This window comes from Lycorma delicatula, chromosome 9 (assembly GCF_047948215.1).
Source record: "Lycorma delicatula isolate Av1 chromosome 9, ASM4794821v1, whole genome shotgun sequence".
NCBI lineage: Eukaryota > Metazoa > Arthropoda > Insecta > Hemiptera > Fulgoridae > Lycorma > Lycorma delicatula.
The window spans coordinates 85,163,224-85,186,901 of record NC_134463.1 but is presented as its reverse complement, the minus strand read 5'-3'; the positions used below and the strand labels follow the sequence as shown (position 1 = coordinate 85,186,901).

General features: G+C 29.2%; 1 protein-coding gene and 1 long non-coding RNA gene across 2 annotated transcripts in view; one reads left to right on the top strand and one right to left on the bottom strand.

The window, feature by feature from the left end:
* Nucleotides 1-9,832, top strand: part of LOC142330698 (uncharacterized) — a 126,331-nt gene extending 116,499 nt beyond the window's left edge. Inside the window, exons 2-5 of the mRNA XM_075376144.1 lie at nt 696-906; nt 2,416-2,547; nt 6,965-7,071; nt 9,690-9,832. Of these exons, the coding sequence (XP_075232259.1) occupies nt 696-906; nt 2,416-2,547; nt 6,965-7,071; nt 9,690-9,832 (593 nt within the window). The remainder of the gene's footprint in view (nt 1-695; nt 907-2,415; nt 2,548-6,964; nt 7,072-9,689) is intronic.
* A 6,525-nt stretch (nt 9,833-16,357) lies between these two features.
* On the bottom strand, nt 16,358-23,270 carry LOC142329933 (uncharacterized). The gene is made up of 2 exons (XR_012757625.1): nt 23,155-23,270; nt 16,358-17,083 (listed from the first exon to the last, which is right to left on the bottom strand). It is a non-coding gene; the product is annotated as an uncharacterized LOC142329933 (long non-coding RNA).
* Between the last annotated feature and the right edge of the window lie 408 nt (nt 23,271-23,678).

Here is a 23,678-nt window from a genome sequence, read left to right as displayed (position 1 = left end):
ATTTTGAAAATGCATGTTCCCAGCTAATTCTTATTGGATATTAAAATACATCGATTTTTAGACGATTAGTTGAAAAATTAAGTGTTTTTTTGGAGGGGAATTCCGAAAAAAATCCTGTAATTTTTCTCCGATAGTGAGTGAATGCAATCTCATTTTCACCCTTTCTGTAGTTCTACTGTTCACAAAACTTTTACCATACTGAACGATCGTTGTCACAATGTAAACTGTTCATAAAATGACTGCAAAATGATCGATAAAAATGTTTTCCTATGAAATAAGAATATTCTATGCTGAGAAAAATGCGAAGAACAGATTCCAATAAGTGTGGCACCATTCTAGGTTCTGCATTGACCATTTTTGCTATTTAATTTTTTGTGGATTAGGCCTATTTTGAAAAAAAATATGACTAAAATAAAAGAATTAATTAAACTCTGTTTCCTTTACTAAGTTAAATTATTTTGTCATTATTTTAAAACTGAATCATGCAGGTTGTTTTCATGAAACACTAATTTTTTTCAGTAAATATACGAGTATAAAGAAAGGAAATTTGTAATTTCTCTTGAATATAAACATATATCTTTCTGTTGTAAAATAATACAACTATGGAGTAGGAAATTATATGAAATATGTATAAAATTAATATAGCTGTTGATCATTTTAATGTTATGTTTTTGCAATTTTATTTATTTTTACAGTTATTGTTGACAATCATCATGAATACCATCACTTAAATGACTTCCATTTTAATGATTTACATGATAATGATACCGATAATAAAAGTGCCGAGTATAAAGATGAAAGTGCATTTAATTGGACTGATATACAATCGTATATCGGCTATACAAATGATCCATGGGGTGAATCAACTATTGCTTCTGCTGATGAACAACATACTTCCCAATCAAGGTAAATATTTAAGTATGTTTTTAAGTTAAATTTAGTTCATTTGTCACCTATTCAGATGAGAAGTATTGGTCGGCAAATATAGTAGTACAGATCGTACAGAATATTACCTGTACGATAAGTACAGGTAATATTGGTAATATTGGTATTTAAAAGTACTAGTATATATTTTGAAGGTTCTGGGTTTGTATTCCAGGTAGTATTGACATTTTCAATGCTACAAGACACTTCACAGTATGTAAAAAGAAGAAGGTTAACTTAATTTGATGTCAGCCTGTAATTACCAAAGTGAATCAATATATAGATAAATAAGGTACATATTGACAATTGTCTTCAACAACTTTAATATTCTTAATTGAGTGTTCATCAGTTTGTCTCTGCATACTGAATGAAGAAGCTAGGCTAAGGGTTGCTAATGTGCAACAAATTGAAATGGGAATTGTTTTGTTTTATTGTACATGTTGTTTAAACTATTTGTGTAAATTATTTTTTATTTATTTTTACAATAAAAAAAGATTAGCTTAATGTGCTTTATTTTTTAATTTGAAATTTATTTTGATTTTTAATTTTGAGATTAATTTGTAGGCTATACGTAAACTTTAGTTGGAATTAAAATGCTTTATCTGATATACAATTCCACCATTACGATTTTTGCAGTTATCAGAAAGAAAAGAGAATCCTTATCATCAGTTATAGAAGCTATCTTCTATTGATCACACTGAAGTTCTGTCACTGTTATTTTTCAGTAAATATCAGATAGACATGCATAAAATATAAAATAGAAAGACGGGATCAAGTTTAGGAAAAACAGGTTAATGAGAAATCTACCCGTTGAACTACTATACAACTCTCCCTGAGGACAAACAGCTCCACCCATCCGTTAGATTAAAGCCCTAATTCGGCAGTATACACCCATTTTTTTACAATCCATGAGAAATTAGGGCATTTTATCTCAGGGTGGGAGTAGTAAATCGACCATACCGTAACTAAAATTGCTTTTCTTCAAGAAATTAAAGGCCATCTGAGAACTATTTAAAGTTCCTGGGGTAGACGGGATACCTGCAGAATTACTGTACAGTACAGATGAGGAAGCGATAGATAGATTATACAAACTGGTGTGTAATATTTACAAAAAGGGAAAGTTCTTTCATACTTCAAAAAGAGTGTTGATATGATACCAAAGAAAGCAGGAGCAGATAAATGTGAAGAATATAGAACAATTAGCTTAACTGCTCATGCATCAACATACATGGCATTGAAAAGGCATTAGAAATGGCATATGTTTAGCATTTTAAAAACAATTTAGGGTTCAAGTTTAGAAATAGAAGAACAATTCGCTAACATTTACAGGAACCAAACTGCAATTTAATAGTAGAAGAGCACTAATGTTTGGAGAAAGTCAACACCCACTACATTGCTTTGTTCATTTTTTATTAACCCCCTAAAATACATTGAATGGTTTTTGTTCACTCTGTATTTCTTTACTGTATTTTTTATAATTAAATGTTTCAGGAGTAAGAGGAGTGTAGTCCATTTATATAATATGGTTTTATGTGCCACAAATTGTAATCCATTATCTTATAAAGGTTATGGCTGTTATTGTGGGTTTCTCGGTTCTGGATATTCCATGGATCCTATTGACAGGTAAAACTATTTTTTTAATCATTAAGGTAACTTTATTCATCTTATAAGTTGTGGTTAATGAATTACCATTTTAGATGTGATTTTAATTATCTCGACTCCTAGGGTGTGTTCCCTCCGCGCCCGTTTGATCATTTCTTTCTTCCCTTTACATCTTTTTCCTTGGAATTAGGTCACTCAACATCATGATATTTTTGATCCAGAATATGCTGTTACTGATGGAGTTCCCCATGGAAGGAAGACCCTCTACTTAAAAGGTTATGTATGAAACTAATGTTTCTTCAAATTTATAAAAGTATTTTAATAATTTTAAACAACAGCTTGACAGTATAATACGCAAGAAATTATTATTACTATCTGATGTTATGAATATGGTACAGTTCAATGTTTATTTTTAACCAATTTATAGCACGTGGAAGGTTTTCATGATAACCATTTTCTCTTAACCAAAACACAAAAATTTTAACTCATCAAGTTCATTATGAAATGAAAGTTCTTGATCTCTGGATCATAATATCCTTGTTCCAGATCATATCTTAGTTGTACAGTATATGGATCATGTTGGGAATGGTATGGTTGCTAATCCATAGAAAACAAAAAGAAAATATACCATTATCAACTTGGAAGAATCAAAGGGCAATTATATAAAAAATGATTGCGAGAGCAGCATTACAAAGAATAAGTGATGACACTATGCAATGATAGTAAACAGAATCATTAAGTAATAAGATAAGAATTTTAAAGAGACTACTTAGTAAATATTTGAATATACATCTGAATACATTGATGTACATAATTTTTGTTTCCTATCATGCAATACATGATTTTAATATGTTTTTATAATGAAAATGAATATGAACTCAGATTCTTTCCATCACCCATCACTTTTGAAAAATTTTTAAATTTTAATTAAAGGATATTTTTCATTTTTCAATATATAGTTAGCATTTTAACCTCCTACATTGTACTTTGTTAGCTCATTTTATTAACTTTGTTAACATAATTTATAAGCTATAAATAAACATTACTATACAAAGAATTAAATCATATCATAGTCACATATTATGACATCATATCTAATACTGAAGAGTGAGCCTGCATGGACAAGATTAATCATGTCTGTGCAGGTAAAACATGTAGCTGAAAACACAGCTGTGCCGTTTGTATTAAGTACTGATTTAGAAATGAATTAATTCCGAAGTCTTATTGCCTTCTTAAGTTTGTTAATAGTGCAGTGTCATAATGCCTCGAAATTGTGTAAATGATGTGGATGCCTTTTGTTATGTATGTGGTTATTGTAAAATCAAATAGATAAAACATTACACCTTTAATTAAAAAAGCATATCATTTGTACTTTCAGTGTAAAGTTGGTGATTAGGATAAGATGTAGGCTCTTCATATAGTATGCACTAATTGTTATGTACATTTAAGAGGATGGCTGAAAGGTACACGGAAGGCTTCACCATTTGGTGTACCTATGGTTTGGCGTGAACCAAAGGATCATGTAACAGATTGTTACTTTTGTTTAACAAGTGTGTCTGGAATTTCTAAAAAATCTAAACATACTTTAAAATATCCTTCATTACAATCTGCAGTCAGGCCTCACAGTGAAACTATTCCAGTTCCTGAGCCACTATAAATGTATGTTTTGAAAGCAGCAATGAAGAATCAGGCATTACTGAAGAAGACAACAAAAACAAGACAAGATTTTCATTTTGAATTATCTTCCAATACGCTACATCTTATATCACAAGGTGAATTATATCATTCAGTTAGGAATTTAAATTTATCAAAAAATCAAGCTGAACTATTAGGATCAAGATTTCAAGGTTGGAATTTACTTTAAAAAAATACAAAAATTTTGGGCTTTCAAAGCCAACAAAAAGAACTTTCTCAGTACTTGATTGATGAAAATAATTTGGTTTATTGCTCAAATATTGATGAACTTATATTGCACTTAGAACAAGTTCATAAACCTGAGGACTGGCATCTTTTCATAGATTTGTTCAAGTATAGTTTAAAAGTGGTTCTACTACACAACGGTAATAAATATCCTTCGATACCAATCGCTTATAGCATTAATTTGAAAGAGAATATAATGTGATGAAAGACGTTCTTGAAAATATAAATTGTGAAAAACATAGCTGGAACATATGTGGTGATTTGAAAGTTATAGCTATTTTTTTAGGCATGCAATTAGGTTATACTAAGTACATGTGTTTTCTTTGTGAATGGGACAGCCGAGCTAAGGATAAACATTAAATTACCAGAGAGTGGAAGAAACGAGACAACTTAACTCCAAATGGGAAAAATATTATTCATGAGCCCTTAGTTGAATCCAAAAAAATATGTTTACCCCTTCTCCATATCAAGCTTGGACTAATGAAAAATTTTTTAAAGCAATGAAGAAGGATAGTCCCAGATTTTTATACATCAGGCAGAAATTTCCGAATGAAAGTGACGGAAAAATTAAAGAAGGAATATTTGTTGGTCCGCAAATAAGAGAGTTGGTCAAAGATGATGTATTTAACTCAATGTTAAATAATGTAGAAAATGCAGCTTGGGCTTCATTTAAAGACGTTTGCAAACATTTTCTCGGCAAACAAATATATGACAATTACCATGTTATTGTTAACCAACTTCTTACTTCATACAGAGCAATGGGATGTAATATGTCCTTGAAAATGCATTTCCTCTACTCACATCTGGATTATTTTCTGGACAACCCTGGAGATGTAAGTGACGAACACAGTGAATGTTCACACCAACACATTTCGGTGATGGAAAGCTGCTATAAAGAAAAATTGAATATTAACTTGTTAGCTGATTACTGACATTATTTCAGGATTACGGACATTAATTCAGGATGTGCCTGAGGTTATTTGTAAAAGAAAACCATCAACAAAATCATTCTAACACAGGTATGGCCATACAAAATTATAAATTTTACAGATTTTAACTATATTTTTCCTTAATTTTTTTTTCATAAAACTAAGGGTGATAGAAACATTGTATTTACAGATCTGTAATGTATGCAAAAAAGCAATTCAATTAATGGTATCACACTTAGAGAAACATTCAAAAAATGTTTTTTGTCTATCAGTGATATTAATGAAAATTTAGGTTTATCTAATAATCAGTTGATGTTATTTTAAAATTCATCGAGAGAGTAATAATGTTTATGTAAAGTAAATTATTTTAATTTCATTTAAATAAATTGAACCTGAAATCTTTTAGATCATGAGGTAGTTTATTAAAAACGAAAAAAAAATAAATAAACGGAAGCATTAGACCATTCTTGAAAGCCAAATTATTTTGTAATGCAACATAAAAATAATTGTGTTGCCTGGTTTGATACAAGGAACACAACCTTGTTATGTTTATATTGTGCTTTTTGTTTATTCATTCATTTATTTTATTTTTGTATTTAGTAAAAATTTACCAGTAAAAATAACCAGACAGACGTCTAATGATCAGTTCATTTTGACTTTTTCAAACAACTCCAAGATGTATATTTTAGACTGAAATACACAGACATAATAAATATTTAACAACAATACCAAACTTACCGATTGATTGAGATATCTCAAAGTGAAAGTTTTATCTTGTTGCAGACAAAATCAATTTGGTCATCCATGAAAATTTATAAGACATTATCTATAAAGGTGCTCATTTTAAGCTGTGGATGAAATATAAAATTTTACATACTGAATGGTCCCTTGTGTCATTTTACATTTTAGGTTTCTTTAACAATGTTATTTATAAAAAATACTGTTGTAAAAGTTAAAATTATATAGCTTTTATTTAAAATAATCATGAAATTGTTAACAAATGTAGTAAAATTTAATTTCAATGTTGAACTTTTTAATCAGTTATATGAAAGTAAATACAAATTGGTAATTTAAAATCAAGTTGTATTAAATCACTGGAAACTGTTTAAAGAAATAGTTTTTAATCATTACTGGAAAAAAGTAAGAGAAAAGATCACATGTTATGAATTAAATTAGTCTGTTTGTGATTTAATGTCATTCAAATATTTCATTGATGTGCATCTATAAATCTGGGAATATGATAATTAAAAAACTATGTGTGTCTTATAACTTTAGAACTATAATTTTGTATTTTGGAAGGTCTTGTAGCCACTTCCATCCTTTTCGTGGATTTCTGATGCCTTAGTTCATTAGAGACTGTATGCTCTTTTTTTCATAAATGTGATTTATTTATTCGTTGATAATAAATATATTGATGTAGTTTAGTAAATGATATTTACTGGGTGTGGAAGAGGGTCTATTTTTCATGTTACTTTTTATGATACTGCTTGTTTAATATTTTTTTATTATTTTTTTTTTGATAGCTTAATTTAGCATGTTAACTTTTTAAAATGATAATATTTTAAGGAATTCTCAATTTTTTGTTGCAGTTGTTGTAAGATGCATGATTGGTGTTACTCCACAGCTGATTGTCCAATGTTTCTTGAATACTTTGTACCGTATGTTTGGACTTGTTACAGAAGAAGACCTCTATGCGGTCAGTAAAATAAGTCTTCATTGTGTTTTTTAACAAATTTGCGTACTACTTTACACATGTAAGGCCATATTCTTAAAATCCAATTAAATTATCAAAAACAAACTATAATATATAAATATTTTTTCTGTATAGATGTATAATACTAATAAAAAGATCCCTTTCATTATTGTTAAACTCAGTTGGCAAAGTTTGTTTGTATTTATTTTAAATAGCTGTAAATAGTACTTGTGCTGTGTTTTAATCTAGAAATGCCTAACTACTGTTCACACAAACTTGTTGATTACTTTTTTTTTATATCCTACAACATATTTTTCAATTTTACTCACATTCACAGTTTTTTTTATGTAAATCATACTTGGAGTTAACATTGTTGCAAGGTTCCTCTGCTGACAGAATGGCAGACAGTCAACAAGTGAGTCTGCTTTACTCTATCAATTTCACGCCATCCCCACTTAGGTCACCAGAGTTACCTGCCTACTGTTATGTTTAATTGTTTAATTACCCACAGCTATGGCCGAACCTAATATTATATATGAAGCATCAGCTGAAACCTAGGTAGGTCACAGCCTAGCCTCATCTTTATGTTAGCCACATGTCACTAATATCTTTGTCCAGGATATAACTAGTTCAGCAATTACCATACACTTCAGATTCAGCCTACCCAATCTCAGTACAGTCACTTGACCTCAACAAACTATTGCTAAACATTATTTTACTAAGGAAAGCTCAGCTGAAGCTCTTCTGTATTACATCAGAGCATGCTTCTTTCTTTTCCTTAAAAAGGTAAGAGTTTCCTCATTATTTTAAAACCTCATGTGTTAATGGCCTGCAGATCTCTTTCAATATATTCTTAATAGCTACATTCAACCACATGACTCCTCAAAACAACTGCACTAAAATGAAATTTTCTGTGTTTTCAGCTACATAGTTGCACTTCAGGCCACTGTCTGTTAATATGATGTACTCCCTCATTTTTGTGTTAGTTATAAACACCACTATTAGAATACTCTTACTGAAGGAATCGGTTAAAGGTCTTCTCAGATTGCAGTATGATGGACTATCCAGGGCACTTAATATGTTATTCCACCTGGCTGAGTTGAGTGTGTATATAACAAGAGCACAGTACTTTTTAGTCTCTTTTCCACCACCTTTTGGCTTTTATTTCCCTAGTGATGCCAGTGACAAGTCATGTATTAAATTCTTGTCCTCTCCTGCAACTATTCTGGTTTTTCAGAAGGCTCTCTTTTAAATCGATGGCTTCCTTTAGACTGTTAAATGTGATTTGCTGCTGTTCTATTCTTGCAATGGAAATATTTCCTGTTGAACGCAAATTCCTCCAGTTAAGTTACTCTTAGCTAGGAACAGAGGGGGTGGTTTGGCAACCAGAGATGTCACAAGGCGGGTGTTCTTCTCCCTCGTGTGGGGGAGGAGAAATTGAGATGTTGAATGTTAATGCTATATGGTGAAATGAAATAATATCTGGCATAGTTATCTGCTTAAAAAGAGCAAAGTTTAGGATTACATTCAATTTGGATTCTAACCTATTGTAGACATCACATAGTTTATTGAGTAATACCCATTGTACATGCTGTCTTTTAAAAAATTTCTTTTCCAATTGTTGCATAAACAGAGTCTATTAGCAAAAATTAGTAATTTTCCTCATCCCACTTATATATCTGATTTAAAAAATACATTTCATCAATACTTTAAGTGTTTTTTTTTTTTATATTTCAGTTTTCTGTTTTATAATTCTGCATTAAAGAATAATCTGCAGTACAATTTATCATTCTTTACAGTATTAGGTTTTCAGTATTCAACTATATATTTTGCATTTTTTCATCAGTAATGCCCACCATCAATTATTTCAATCTACCATTAATAGCATTTTTCATTTTTGTCACTTAATTCATGGGTTTTGTGGGAAGGTGATATCTATGTATATCTCACCTTTTGTTATTATAAAACTCTTTCTATTTTCTTTTCTGACCATACGTTCATACTGATTAAGTCAAGGTCATTTAAATTTTTTTTTTTTTTTATCGGTTATTAACAGTCTACCAACAAAGATATTTTATCCCAAGCATATTTGTGACAATTTTACAATGAAACATCTTGAAATTTTTGAAAATTGACCTTATGAGTCTCAAGTGCAATTTATCAAGAATGAAAACATTTTACTGAAAAATGAGATAATCAAATTTTTTTATAATTCATTATTCAGACTGGAGCAGTCTTTTGCTGTCATTTGATCTTCACCGTAAACTTATTAATTCACTTCTGGTTCAGCCATAATGTTATCACTATGTATTTGTGATACAGCTACGAAATATGGAGGTGAATTTTTTATACTTAAAACTCAGTCTTAGCATTTGCTAAAATTTTATATTTTTTTCAATAATTTTATACATTTGATCAGTCACACAAACTCCATAAAAATTAATCTGAAATTGAACCAGGAAAATTTAGTTTTCCCATAACTTTGAATCCATTAAGATTCTTTACATGTTCCAGTTTTTTAAATTTTTCTATTACCCTTATATTGTGAGGAACAGCCTGTATTTTAATGGAGTTGAATATAATACGGTGTATCTATTAATTTTAATGTTATTATTTTACAGCATTAGGACCATCATGTGGTCAAAGGTTATGTGAATGCGATCGTAAATTAGCTGAATGTCTTAGAAGGCTTCCATGTCCACGTAGTAAAGCTGTTTGTACTTCTTCACCATGGAGATTGTTACAGAATATATTAATGTTATAGCACTGGTATAATTCGGTGAGTTCTGCAATTTACTATTATCAGTATTTATTGATAAACTAATTAGTACTGTGCATTTAAGAATAGTTTTTCTGAAAATTTATTTTCTAAAAATTTATTTTGGTAGATATAGTTTTTAGATTTACATGCAAGACTTATATTTTTATTCATGATTCACTTTCAAATTTACTTGAACATTTTCGCACATCCATGTGTATATTCATGCATTTGGAGTTACATGCATGTAACCATGCATATTTACGTGTACATATATGTATATTGTGAATTTTATCCAATTTTTATTTCCTTGTACAAAGTAAAGGAAGTACTGTAATCGTGAAAAATTTTGGTTTTCAGATTTCAATGGAAATATCCATTTTGACCATCCCTAAATCCATTTTGGCTAGTTTAGCATGACGTCTGTATATATGTTTGTATCTCCCATAACTCCAAAAGATTAGCTGTAGAATGTTGAAATTTTGTATTTAGGACTTGTAACATCTATTTGTGCACCTCCCCTTTTGATTGCAATCAACTGAATCAAAAGCGACGACCAAAAATGTTCAAAAAATCCTAAAATCAAAAATATTTGGTTTTTGGACTTTTTCTTAACTGCAGTAATAAGCCCTCATTGAGAGGTTTTCAACGATACATCATAAGTAGTACATATTTTCATTGGTTCCAGAGTTTAGCCAAATAAAATTTTAATTAATGAAATATTTGGATCTTACAAGGGGAAAGCACAATGGTTCGAATCCAACTTAATATACAAATATTTTTTTAACTTTTTTTCTTTTAATTTTATTGATTCGTTAATAATTATTAACTTCTAATTATAAAAAAAAATTTAACAATAAATATGTGATGTAATGTGATATCCACCACAATGAAATTGTGTAACTATCCAATTTATTAAAGAATTGGAAGATCATATCTCACTTTCAAATGAAATAAGTTTAAACAAGGTGCAGAAAAAAAAAGTGTAATGTAATTTAAAAAGTGTACTAGGAAGTCAAAGAAGTCAAGTTTCTTGTCCATATCAGATTTTTTCGTTCTATAAGGCATAGGTTATGGATCTCAACCAAATGGTGTTGTGTACTGTATGTAAAATGGCCTGTTTTCCACAAATGTTTATTCTCTCCTTTAATGTAATTTGTGCAATGGCAGTGTTGTTTTTGGGAAGTTAGGCAATAACTTTTCAGGTTGTTCATTATAACCCACCATGTTGGTCTGGTGTGGATGCATCTTCCCAAATCAGCTGATTTGGAAATCGAGAGTTCCAGCGTTCAAGTCCTAGTAAAGACAGTTATTTTTACACGGATTTGAATACTAGATCGCGGATATCGGTGGTTGGGTTTCAATTAACCACACATCTCAGGAATGGTCAAACTGAGACTGCTGTATAAGACTACACTTCATTTACACTCATAATTATCATCCTCATTCATCTTTTGAAGTAATACCTGAACGGTATTCCCGGAGGCTAACCAGGAAAAAGAAAGAAAGTTGTTCATCATAAAAAAATAGTTGTGTGCATCTGGCATTATGTAACATCTTAGGTAGTAGGATGTTGAAAATGAGAGGTGTGAAAGGTAAAATCTCGCATTTAACATTTACGGACGCCTAAGCAGTGTCAGGCTCGCTAACAGGTTCAAACTGGTTTCTGTAGATCACCAAAGTTAAAGTATGGTAGTTACAGTACCGTAAAATTCCATAAACAATTTTATAAAAATGCTTATGCATTTTTTTTTTAATTTTATTTTTATTTATTTGTGTAACCCTTGGCTATATATCATATTGATTTTAATTTTTCTATTTCACTGAGTAAGGAGTAGTATATATCTTCGCCCACAAATTCATAAATCAAGAAAATGTTTCTTTAATTGATTCAATCTTACGAAACTTTAATATATTTCCTAAATGATAAATAGTTTTCAATCTTTATGTCTTTGAACCAAAATTTGCCAGAAAGCAAATTTTATCAACTAATGATTTCCATTTTAATTCCTTGAAACACCCCAATAGCCAATCATTACCTCACATAAGGATGCTTACTATTTCATGATGCTTTTATCAACTTAAGTTTCTGGAGAATTTTTTTTGAAGATTTATAGAAAATTTTATAAATGCTCTCTTTTTCATCACAAAATTGAAACAAAATTAAAAAATTCAAGACAAATTCTTACTTCTCAAGTACCACACTTAGTGAGTGATCTAACTATTATGTAGTTCTGGCATTTGTTGATAGATAGTGTCACTTGTCTAAAACAAGAAACATTTTAGATACACTGTGCCTATTTCAATTATTGTAATATTAAATTTGAGAATAGTGAGAAAATTTATTCAAAGTATTTTTTTTTTAAGGTATTACATCCTTCATAACTCTCTCTATGTTTTTCTTTTGCTTTAAGTACTTGCTGTCTAAACTAGTGGTGGGAAATCAATATCATTGCTTATATATTATATGCTCTTCTGATACAACTTGAGTTGATTTTATATCAGATACCTATAAGATAATGATTAATATTACTTAAAATTAATACTTTGTTTTATTTTTATTTTTATTTTTAATGATAATTAGTCACTTTTATTTGGATTTTTGTTTGTTTCAGATAACACTTTAAAATTATTAATAAATAAAAAATATTGACTGTGATATTATATAATAATACACTGTAGTATAATACACTGTGTGTTACTGATTCTAAAAAAATAGTTTTGTAGTAAACATATGATCAATGATACCACCTATCAAGTCATTTTAATTTTTAATCATATAAGTTTTAGAAAATAAAGAAAAAAATTTCAGCCAATGGATGGATGATTATAAGCTAAAATGAACAAGCTGATAAACAGTGTATAGTTATTTGAATGTTTTACGAACTTTGTTAATAATGTGATGAATGCTTGTCCAAAAGGTTAGTATTTAATTAGATTAAATTAATTAATTAATTTAGTATTTAGTTAGTGAATTTTTTAATTATTTTTATTAATGCAATAAGAATGAATTATTAATCTTTAAATTGAAAATTGTTTCAGCGTTTTATGTTTATTTACTGAAAACTTAAAATGGCTTTTATTTTCGACCTGATTTCAGTTTTTATTTTAACTTCTAAGAAAATAAGGGAGTATTGCATGGATTTTGTTATTGAAATTATTATATTATTTTAGGAGGGTTAATCTATGCATTCCTGTATTTTTATGAAGTGCAAAATTTTGATTTTGATATGAGGTTAATTTTAAACTGCAGTGTATTATTTAGGCAGAGTTCTTGGTTAAGTTTATTTAGTTTGATTTTTATTCAGTTGCCATCATTGTTTCGTGTTGAATACTCATAAAAATGAATACATTGAAGTGGTTATTTTCATTAAATGTATATGTTAATTGGCATATCAACTTAGAACTTTGCAACACATTACTGATTTTAATTATGTTTTCTAAGAAAGTGCTTAGATTAAACTATGTTACATAAACAGGGTAAAATGATAAAATTGGTATACTGAAATTTTATCTAGTTTTATCACCCTTCATAATTTTCCTCAGTAGTTATTTCTGGAGCTTGGTATTCTCAGTTAGCATCCTAAGACCACTAACTGATATCTCCTGATTTATTTCATCATTTTGGCAATCATTAATCAAGTTTTTAATCTGCTTAGAGCCATTCTAGTATTACGTATCTTAGGTGGAGCGAGGTTCATCCTTTGCTTACTTTTGCTGACAAGGTTCAGGGGCAGCAGTTACTTAAATTCTTATGTAGGATAAAAAAAGAAATCAGAATCAACAAAATATTAATAATTTTTATTACATTTAGTGGAGGAAATTAAAACAGGCAAAAAATTATCAGCTTGCATTACGGTGCCCAAGCGTACTGCCAGGTTAATTGTCTGCAGTAACTCGATTGTATATCAATAGATTTTTATGAATAAGATGTACTTTTGTTCAAAATAAAATTTTGTAAAAGTAAAAATTTGATCAAACAAATAATTACAAACCTATTGAAAATTAAAGAATTAAGATGGTGGCCATTTTGAAATCTTTGAAGGTGACATTTTCAAAATTTTTTATTTTGTAGAACAAGACACTATTCTTAGATTTGCCAAATTTAATTGAAGTAGGTTTTTGCTCATTTTGGTGTTCAGAATCACTTCCTGAAGTTTGGAAAATACTTCCCAGTACACTCCATATATAATTATATGTTGTTTATATATAAACAATCAAACAATTCAAAAGATCACATCAGTGCTTAAATTATATTTTATTTTGTAGAAATAATTCGTATTGCTTTATCAATTTTTATTTAAAAATACCAGTTTTGCTCCTGTCTTTTGGGTAGAGATTAGTTTAAGAAAAATTTATTGTACTTCATCAATTGATATCACCAGATATATTCCAATAAAATATATAACTTATAGCAATGATCAAAGATATTAAGATACATTTAATAAAAGTAGTTGTTTATTTAATTTATATATACATAATGATTCTTTGATTATATTGTTAGATAAAACATTAAATATTACAACCTAAAAATTTATGTTCCATTATATCATTATGTTACCATTTAAGTAACATAATATGAACAAATATAGAAAGATCAATATTTTGGGAGGACCACTTGATAAAAAAGATTTTTGTTAGGAATTAATTATACTTTTTATCTGTGCATAAGCTTTAAGGCTAATACAGATAAATTTTTTTTTTTAATCTGCTTGTTAAATATTTACTTAATTCTTTTCTGTGTTAGATATGGTTTGTCATCGTAGTTAGAAATTGTAAACATTTCTGTTATCCATAGGGTTTGTGTGAAACTATTCACAATGTTAAATTAGTTAATATATATTTCCCAATTTTTATGATCCCGATCTGTGCTAATCAACTGCAAAATATTTCATGAGTTACTTGATGTAAGCCAATGTAGTGGTAATTCACAGATCTGATTTTTTATAAGTTGTTTATTTTTGAAAGTAGTTAATGCAATCTGTGAAATTGTATCAGATTTTAGTGTTAGTTTTGATTGTAGTAAGTTTACATAGAATTTAAAAAAAAAAATAAGAAATGAAGAAATATTCCAAGTTGATCATTGTTAGTCTACAAAATATTTGTAAATGGTTTCTGCAAAATGTTATTTAGACTATTGTGTTGTCTCCTATTATCTAGCCATAATTTTGAACTAAATCTCAGAGGAACAAAATGAAGTGCTAAATCTTACTAATTAAATTTGTTCTCAACTACTAATGGAAAATACAACTTTTCTACCAAACTTTTTATATAATTTTCTTCTTAATAAGATAGGCTACAAGTGTTTATATTTGTTCTATATGGGTGGAAAGTCCTTTACACTAATAAATACAGCTTAATTGGGCTCTACTGCTGCCAATTCTCACTGTTGATATTGCTCAGTGCTGCTGGAAAAGGTGGGGAGGATAAGCCATGGTGGGGGTCATCCAATGTGTTCATTCATGGTGGGATGACCTTAGTAGTAGTTGACTGTGGAATGATGGCAGATATGAGTATGTTCACTGTTGAAGAGCATTTGTTAGGTTGTGTGTGGGTCCATGAACGTCCACACACTGGTAAAACATTGGAGAATATTATGAATAACTTCTTTGTGCATTTTGGGAAATCATCACCATCACAGCAAATGTTACTGACATGGGAGAAGAAGGCTTTTGCATTGGGAAGTGTTCTTGATGCACCATGTACTGGGATGTCGAGTACTTGAGCTGAGACATGTTGCTGTGGAGACATCGATTCAACAATCTCCAATGAAATCAATGCCCAGACGTTCTGCAGAATTAAGCATTACAAGATGGACAATGCAAGACTGTATGCAGAAGGACTTGAAAGTTAAATGTTTTCATCCAGTTGCAGTTAATGAATTGAGGGGCAATGGCCTTGATCAATGTGTTTATACATGTCAGTTATTGACTGAATGCTTTCTGAGAGCAAATATTAAAAAGAACGTCATGTTCTCTGACAAGTTTGCGATTTATTGAAGCTCTCGTAACTGAAATGTTTATTCTGTGCAAAAGATAATATTTTTATTTTCATTTTATAAAAATAAACATTTTTTCATATATTTGAATTAACATGCTGAGGTGAAAAAATATTGGATTTTTTTTTTCTGGGCTTCTTAAATAAGCAAATAAAAAAATTTTAGTTTGTAAATTCTGTTAGTTATTTAGATAAAAATGAATTATTGGCATGTTTTGAAAGATGTGATAGAATGAATCTTACTGTAACTTCACTGTAATACTAGACTGAAACATCCTAGGGGAAAAGAGAACATTTTGATAAAGTGGCTCTTAAAAAAAAAAAAAAAAACAATATTTATGGCAACTAAACAAAGCTATATTATTTAACCACTAGTCTTTAAATAAATTTATATTTGTAACTTTTACTTTGAATAATACAGAGTGAGCAATATAAAACTGAACCCATAACATAATCGCTGCAGAATCAGTAGGTTATGTTGGAATTAAATTTTATGATTGATACGCATAAATTAAATAAGAAAAACATAAAATATAATTTAAATGTTGCATTTATTTACCTTATTGTTACAAAAGATGTTCAAAATTACCACCCTGGACATCGATGCACTTTTGTGCTCAACTGATCATATTGAAAGTAGTCACAAAAAATGTTAATTGTATTGATTTCTCATTAATATTCACCTTCAGTTCATTAATATTGTGAGGGATTAGATGTATAAACTTCGTTTAAGTTAGCTCCAAAGGAAAAAAATCCCAAGTAGACCACTCTGGGGAACATGGAAGCTACCGTCCTCTGCTGACAGCTCGTTGTCTGTCTCCTTCAGTTGAAGCACAGTTGTAACACGATATGGTTTCAATTTTAATTCATGAAGAATTTTATGACAAGATGTGTATTTAACATCAGATTGTTGGGATAAATTGTGTAGAGTTTTTTTTTGGCCTGGCAGTAATTCTCTTCTCAATATTGGCAATGGCCTGTGGAGTCCTAATGAAAGTTGCCTATTTCGTTTTGCATTTGAAACTGAACCTGTTGTACACCATTATTTAACTAAATCATGTATGCTACTCTTCACTGGAATTCAGGCATTTGGAAATTTTTCTACATATACTTGATGTGATTCTTCATACAACCCAGAACAAATGTAGACCTCAACTGTAGCTATCCTCTCCTGGATTGAATAAGGTGTTTTACACAAACACAACTGCACTCACAATACTGCACCGCAACAAAATGTATACTACACTGACATGTAACCACCTGACAAACAGAAACAACAATTAGTAGTAACATATACGTACATCCACTAGTCACACTAGTTGTGCGAGAGTCTTTCTTAAATAATGTTGGGTAGTTTCACTATGCATTCGGTTTTATGTTGCTCACCCTGTACAATTTAATATGTATATATCTTAAAAATATTATTCTTTTTTTTACAGTTTATCAGCTCTATTTCAAGAAGCAGTATAACATATTTTGGACTAAATGTTGTTTATTTGATTAAACTTATTTAATGTTTTTAATGAGTAATGCACTGAAAATTAATTTTTCAATTTGATTCATATGTGGAAATTTACCATTTTATATGTTAGTTTATTTTATTTTACTTTATATATTAGTTTTAGAGAGAGGTTGTGAAGACTGATAGTTATAGTAATTAATATAAGTTGATATCAATAGTAATATTATTAAATGTAAAGGATAGAATAACTTGCACTGGATTCCTTATTCATTGATTGAAGAATTGAATATTTTTCAAATCTATTACAAATTTTAATGGGTGTCCTTTGTTAAGAAGGTTGACTATGCTGCATATGTTTAATATTATAATTTAAATCTTGTCAGCTACTACATCAGTCATTAACAGGTTATGCCTGCTTATGAGGGGGAGTACTGTAGCCATGGTTCCTTTCTAATAATTTCTATCTAGGCTTCTTATAGCAGCTGATTTTAGCACTGGATAGGCTAAATTAGAATTAAGTCTTGTTAGTGTTACATAATATTAAACCTTATTTATGATAGCATTCTAATCCATTATTCAGCTACAATGCATACTAATGTTCATTGGTCAGAATTGGAAAAAATGAAACAGTTGTCTGTATTGCAGTATCTGTTAGTGAATGAAAAAACAACAAATTTATCTACCTCAGTTTTATATGTAATTGTAAGTGTAATATTTCAAGGATACTTGATAATAATACCAAATTTTTATAAAATGATAGCATGTCAGAAATTATTTGCTATATAAGAATTATTCTTTCTTATGGTGCTTTTACTGCTTGATTAAACAAAACGAGTTATTGACAGCTTATATGATCTGTTTAGTACAAGTAATAATAGATCTCTGTTACTTTTGTTTGTCAGTTCATTTTTCTTTGCTGAACAGTAAGAAAATGTTTTATGTGGATAGGAGGGATTTAAATGCTGAAATTTTTCAAAGGTTCTGCATGTAATATAGTGTTACTGTTTTATCATAATGAATATGATTGAATTGAACATTTAAAAAATGTTTCAGTTTCGCTGGGAACAAAAAATAATTTTTTTTTTATCTCTGGAAGAAAAGTGTCATTTTGATATTATTCTTTCTTCTGAAATCAAATATGATATTGGTTTTCCCTCATCATGCAAGGTTTCCAAGAGCAGGCATTTATAATTTCAAACATTTTAATACTTTCTGCATTCTTAACTACATAATATTCAATCTGACTCACCCAGAAAGTAAGAAATTATGATTTTCTGCTATATTTTGCCTGTGGAGCAACCCTCTTGATAGTCCAACAATTATCGGCTAGCATATTAGGATTCCATTTGCCCTGGTACTTCTTTTCCATAACTGAAATTTCCTAATAAAAGTGCTCCCCATACTAATTATTAACTGTACCAAGATTTTCAGGGAAGAAATCTAGGTGAAGTGCAGGAAGTGTACTTTTAAGGACATATTACAACCCAAATTTTTATAGATGTTATAAGATTGTTGACAATATCACAATAATTTTCCGCCTTTCAATTTCCCCAAAAACTCTGAGTAAAATTTTTGAATGCTTGCCAAGCTGGTTTCTCCAGTGGATTCAATAAATAGTTCCTCAACCTTTTCATCATGTATTAGTGATCGTATATGTGGACTCACAAATATTCCTTCTTTAATTTTTACATCACTAATTTTAGGAAACCTCTGTTTTAAGCACATAAAACCAGTAGTATTGTCCATGGCCTTGACAAAATTCTTCAATAATCCCAATTTGATGTATAACAGAAGTAGATACACATTTATAGGATTACACAATGGGTCATGTTTCACATTTTTCTGTTCAGCATTGAGTGATACACATTTAGACCATTCTTTTCTAATGAAATGGTTTTTTCTATCCCTACTATCCCAATCACACAAAAAACAACAGTACTTTGTTTAACAAAGCTGCATACCAAGAATAAGTGCAATTACCTTCAAATCACCACAAATATTCCATTTATACATTGCACATTGAAGCTTTTATATGTTTATTTTATACTAGCAGAGTGAGCCACAGGTACTGATGGGAATTTATTGCCATTAAGCAGAAGCATAGCTTTTAAACTAACTTTAGAGGAGCCAATGAACAAGTGCCATTCTGTTGGTTTATCTTCATTACAAAGTGTCTCCATAAGAGAAGAAATGTCGTTATAAAACACGAAGCCATTTTCTTCAAAAAAATAGTCTTTAAATTCAAAATGATGATTACAATAAATATATATCTTTGTACTCTTTTGAAGAAGATTCCATTCTTTTAGCCGGGAAGCAAGCATTTCATACTGTTTTTTGGATAAATTTAAATCTTGTATGAGATCATTAAGATTTTGTTGAGTCAGTAAATGAGACTCAGATAAACTGTCTGTTCTTGCTATTGCTACATTTAAGTGTATGAATTAAATAAATTTAGTGTTAAATTTGATATTGTAATCTATTTCATTGTACTGTTTCTTCCTCCTTTTCATTTCTTCTGTATTCTTTTATTCTCTTGGCTCAAGTTGTGTGTTGACCAATATTTTATCATTTTGGATGGATTGTTATTTTTTAAAAAGTAAAAGTTTTATCTTCTATATAAATATTAATATTATTTTTTACATTTTTGTAACATACAAAAACAGTGAAACAGTCAATATTACGAACAGTATTAATTATGTACAATATTAATTCACTCTTAATTTTCCTTTTTTCTTATGACTCCCATAATGTTTACCACAGTTCAAACCTCACCCATCTCATTACTATATAGATCATAAAAAAAGTGTAAATAAATAGCCTAAAACTTCTTTTATTAAATTTAATGTCATTGTATAAATAGAGAGGTATCATCTATATCGATTGTCATTATTAACTGATCGTTGTTTATGTCAATATTGACTTCCTCGGACAGTTATTTTGCGAGACCAATATTTTGTCTTTCTGGAAACATTGTTATTTAAACATGTAAACTAATAACATGAAATTAATATGTAAACACTTATGGGACAAATAATAATAATAATAAATTTTGAAATGTTCAGTTAAATTGGTTAAGTAGTTTTTGAGTTATTAGGGCATACACAAAATAAAGATTGTCTTTTATTTATGTATATATTTTATACAAAATTTGCTTCAAAAAGTTTTCAGAATCACCGTCTTTTTTTTTTAAACAGTAATATGATAGGAAAATTATTAGTTCTTATGTTAGCAATGTCCGTGACATCATTATATGGACAAAACCACGATTTATTTTTGTTTTCTCTGATTGTCTTTATTTTCTACATGATTTTTATTTTCTCTTGAACAATATCAATAATAGTTGTATGTTTGAGTTACATTGTCAACGTTTAAAAGTCTGTAGTAGTTGAACACTTCATAAATGTTAAATTTCATTTTTCATTTAACAAATTACATCCAGAATTATTTGAAAAACTATAAAGTAAAATAGTATAGAGAAAACAAGTTTAAGAATGACGCAAGCATTTTTGTGAGAGCTGTCTTAAAGTTGATGAAGTTTATAGTAGGTAACCACTTACCACAGAAATATTGAAACATTGAATGTGCTCTAAATGATTAAAAATAACCTATTGAAAATAGAATTAGATGTTTGAATATGACTGAGAAATTGCCACAATTGTCTGTTTAGTTGTCTGAAAGCATATGTGTGGTCAATACATTGTCCAAAGAGGTTGCCAGCACATCAGTTTAATCTGGACAAGCAGTTTGTTAATATGGCACATTATCTCTACTTCATTGACCACACTTTCTCTGTTTGGCACCAACTGATTTTTACTTTTTTTTTGTTTAAATTAATTCTGAAGGAAAACCAATACAAGATGCTAATGACTTCTATACAAAAAAAGATCTAAAGTAGGTTTTTAGAATGGTTCCAGGAGTTCCAATAAATTTATGAATGGTGGCAAAAATGTAGCTGTAAAAAGTAAATACTCTAAGAAAATATCATGTAAAACGTTTTAACGTATAGTTTTTGAAAAATAAATGTATTTTTGCAATTTGTAGAAGCTGTTGTGTATATAATACACAAATAAAATTTAACCTTTTTTATTTATTTTTTTTTAACTGAATTTTTAACAGTATATTATTCATTAATTTAAAAATTTATCATTTTTTTATCTTTAGTGTTTAAATGATAATATAATAGGGCCATTCAATATGTTCTTGGCCTGACACAACGATGGTGCAAATAAAGCCAAATGAATATAATATTTGTAAAGTATGATACTATAGATATTGTGGTAAAGTTTCAGACTGTGCATTTAGTCACTTTCTTATGACACGTGAGTAAAGCAAACAAGTTTTGCTTCTTTTTTTTTTTAAATGGCTAAAACTGAAGTACAAGCTGTTAGATTCTACTTTGAGGAGTCTTTGCTGTCTGGTATCATTTTTGACAGTAAAAATTTGGCTGCTGAATTGTATATGGTTGAAAAAACATTCATGATGAACACTTGGGCTCTTAAATTGTCACAAAAATCCACAATACCATATTTAATAATATGATTGCCAACTGAAGTATGCGAGATTGCTATCATTGTAAACCTTTTGATAGACTGTGTCTACTATATTTTATACAATATTTTGAGTGTGAAAAAGTTTTCCATTCAATGTCTGTTTGATTTTGAATTCTGTAACTGTTACTGTTTGTGTTAATGAAGAATTTTTGTTTCTAAATTCTGTTACCGTTTGAATTTGTTTCTTATTTTATGTAGGACCAATATTATAAATTGGTATTAGTGAAAGTAAGTTGGTGAGAGATTATTTGGGTTAGTGAAAATAAGTTGTTTAAAAAATTTACAGTTTACTAAAAAGAAAATGCAGTTCAACAATAACAGTAAATGGAACATGGATTCACCATTACCTACCAGAAATCAAACCAAAAGAAAGTAGTCCAAATATGGGTTGGAGCAAATGAATATGCACCAAAGAAAGCAAAAATGGTTCCATTTCTAGGAAAATCATGGCTATGGTTTATTGAGATTCTTGTGATGTGGTCATAGAGTACTTGGCAAATGGTAGGATCATCATCGAGGAGTATTATGCTTTACTATTGGCTCAGTTGAAGGGTATTATTCAGGTAAAACACCTGCATCTGCCCAAAAATAACTGCTCTTTACAATGATAATGTCCTTATATGCATATCTATGTTGTTTTTGCTGCAAAACTCCATCACCTACAGTTCAAAGTGTATGTGTGTATTCACTGGATTTGACTACCAGAATTTTACTTTCTCTTCCCAAACCTGAAGAAATTACTCACCAGATAAAAATTCACTTCAAATAATGAGTTCAAAGCTGAATCAACTGCTGATTTTGTAGAGTTGAATAAATCGGATTAGACTGAGTGTTAGTGCGGGAAGTATATACCCAGAAATGTATACAACACTCAGTATTAATGGACTTAAAAAATGATGATTTTTTTTATTAGACTCAAACAATATACAATGAACATATGACTTTAACCACATAATAAATTATGAAAAGTAATATATTGAATAACATATTGAAACAACATATTTCCTAACACTGATGGTATTAAAAATATGGAAAATTGTTGGTCTAAATGTATTGATTTTTTCAAAAAACATTGTCTGAAAATGATGTGTCTTCTTTGTCAGGCCAACAACTTACCAAATGGACCTCATAATAAAACCCAAGAAGTCATTAATAAAAATATACTTTTATAATAATTCCTTTCTTACTTTCTTAACTCCTATCTATTCTAATAGGTTTCCAGTCTTAAAAGTATTTCCTGGATTTTATTGCAGAATTCAGGTTCTGATCTACTTAAAAATATAATTATTTTTTTACTGAATCTGATTTTTTGTTGGTACCTATTCAATTTTTGTTGTTGAAGTTCAATAGACAGCAACATCAGTACCTCACAGCTCAACTTTGGATGAAATCGGTTTTGACTTATTGTATTGGCTGATTTGTAGTGTGTTAAAATATTTATGTTTTTATAAAATTCTGTCTGTAATGGTGTGGTAACTCATTAGCTTTCATTAATTATCCTAATTGATGAAAGTGTACATACTGTTCACTGAAACTGAATGGAATATTATCTACATAGTTTTAATCATGTCTTAAATGGATTTAGTCTTCTAGCTAAGCTATCCTAATTGTTATGTGTATATATTCATAGAAAAGCATTCAAGTATTTGTTATTGTATTTTATTACCATTAGGATTTAAGTTAATATAATTAAATTAGAAAGTTTGTGCTACGGTATCTAAGAAAACCTATTTATAAGTAGATTATATTGTCTTGTTAATATTTTTTTTTTTAACAAATAATTGATATTAATTTTTGTTACTTATTTTTTATTTATCTTATTTGTTGCTGTTGTCTATTATCA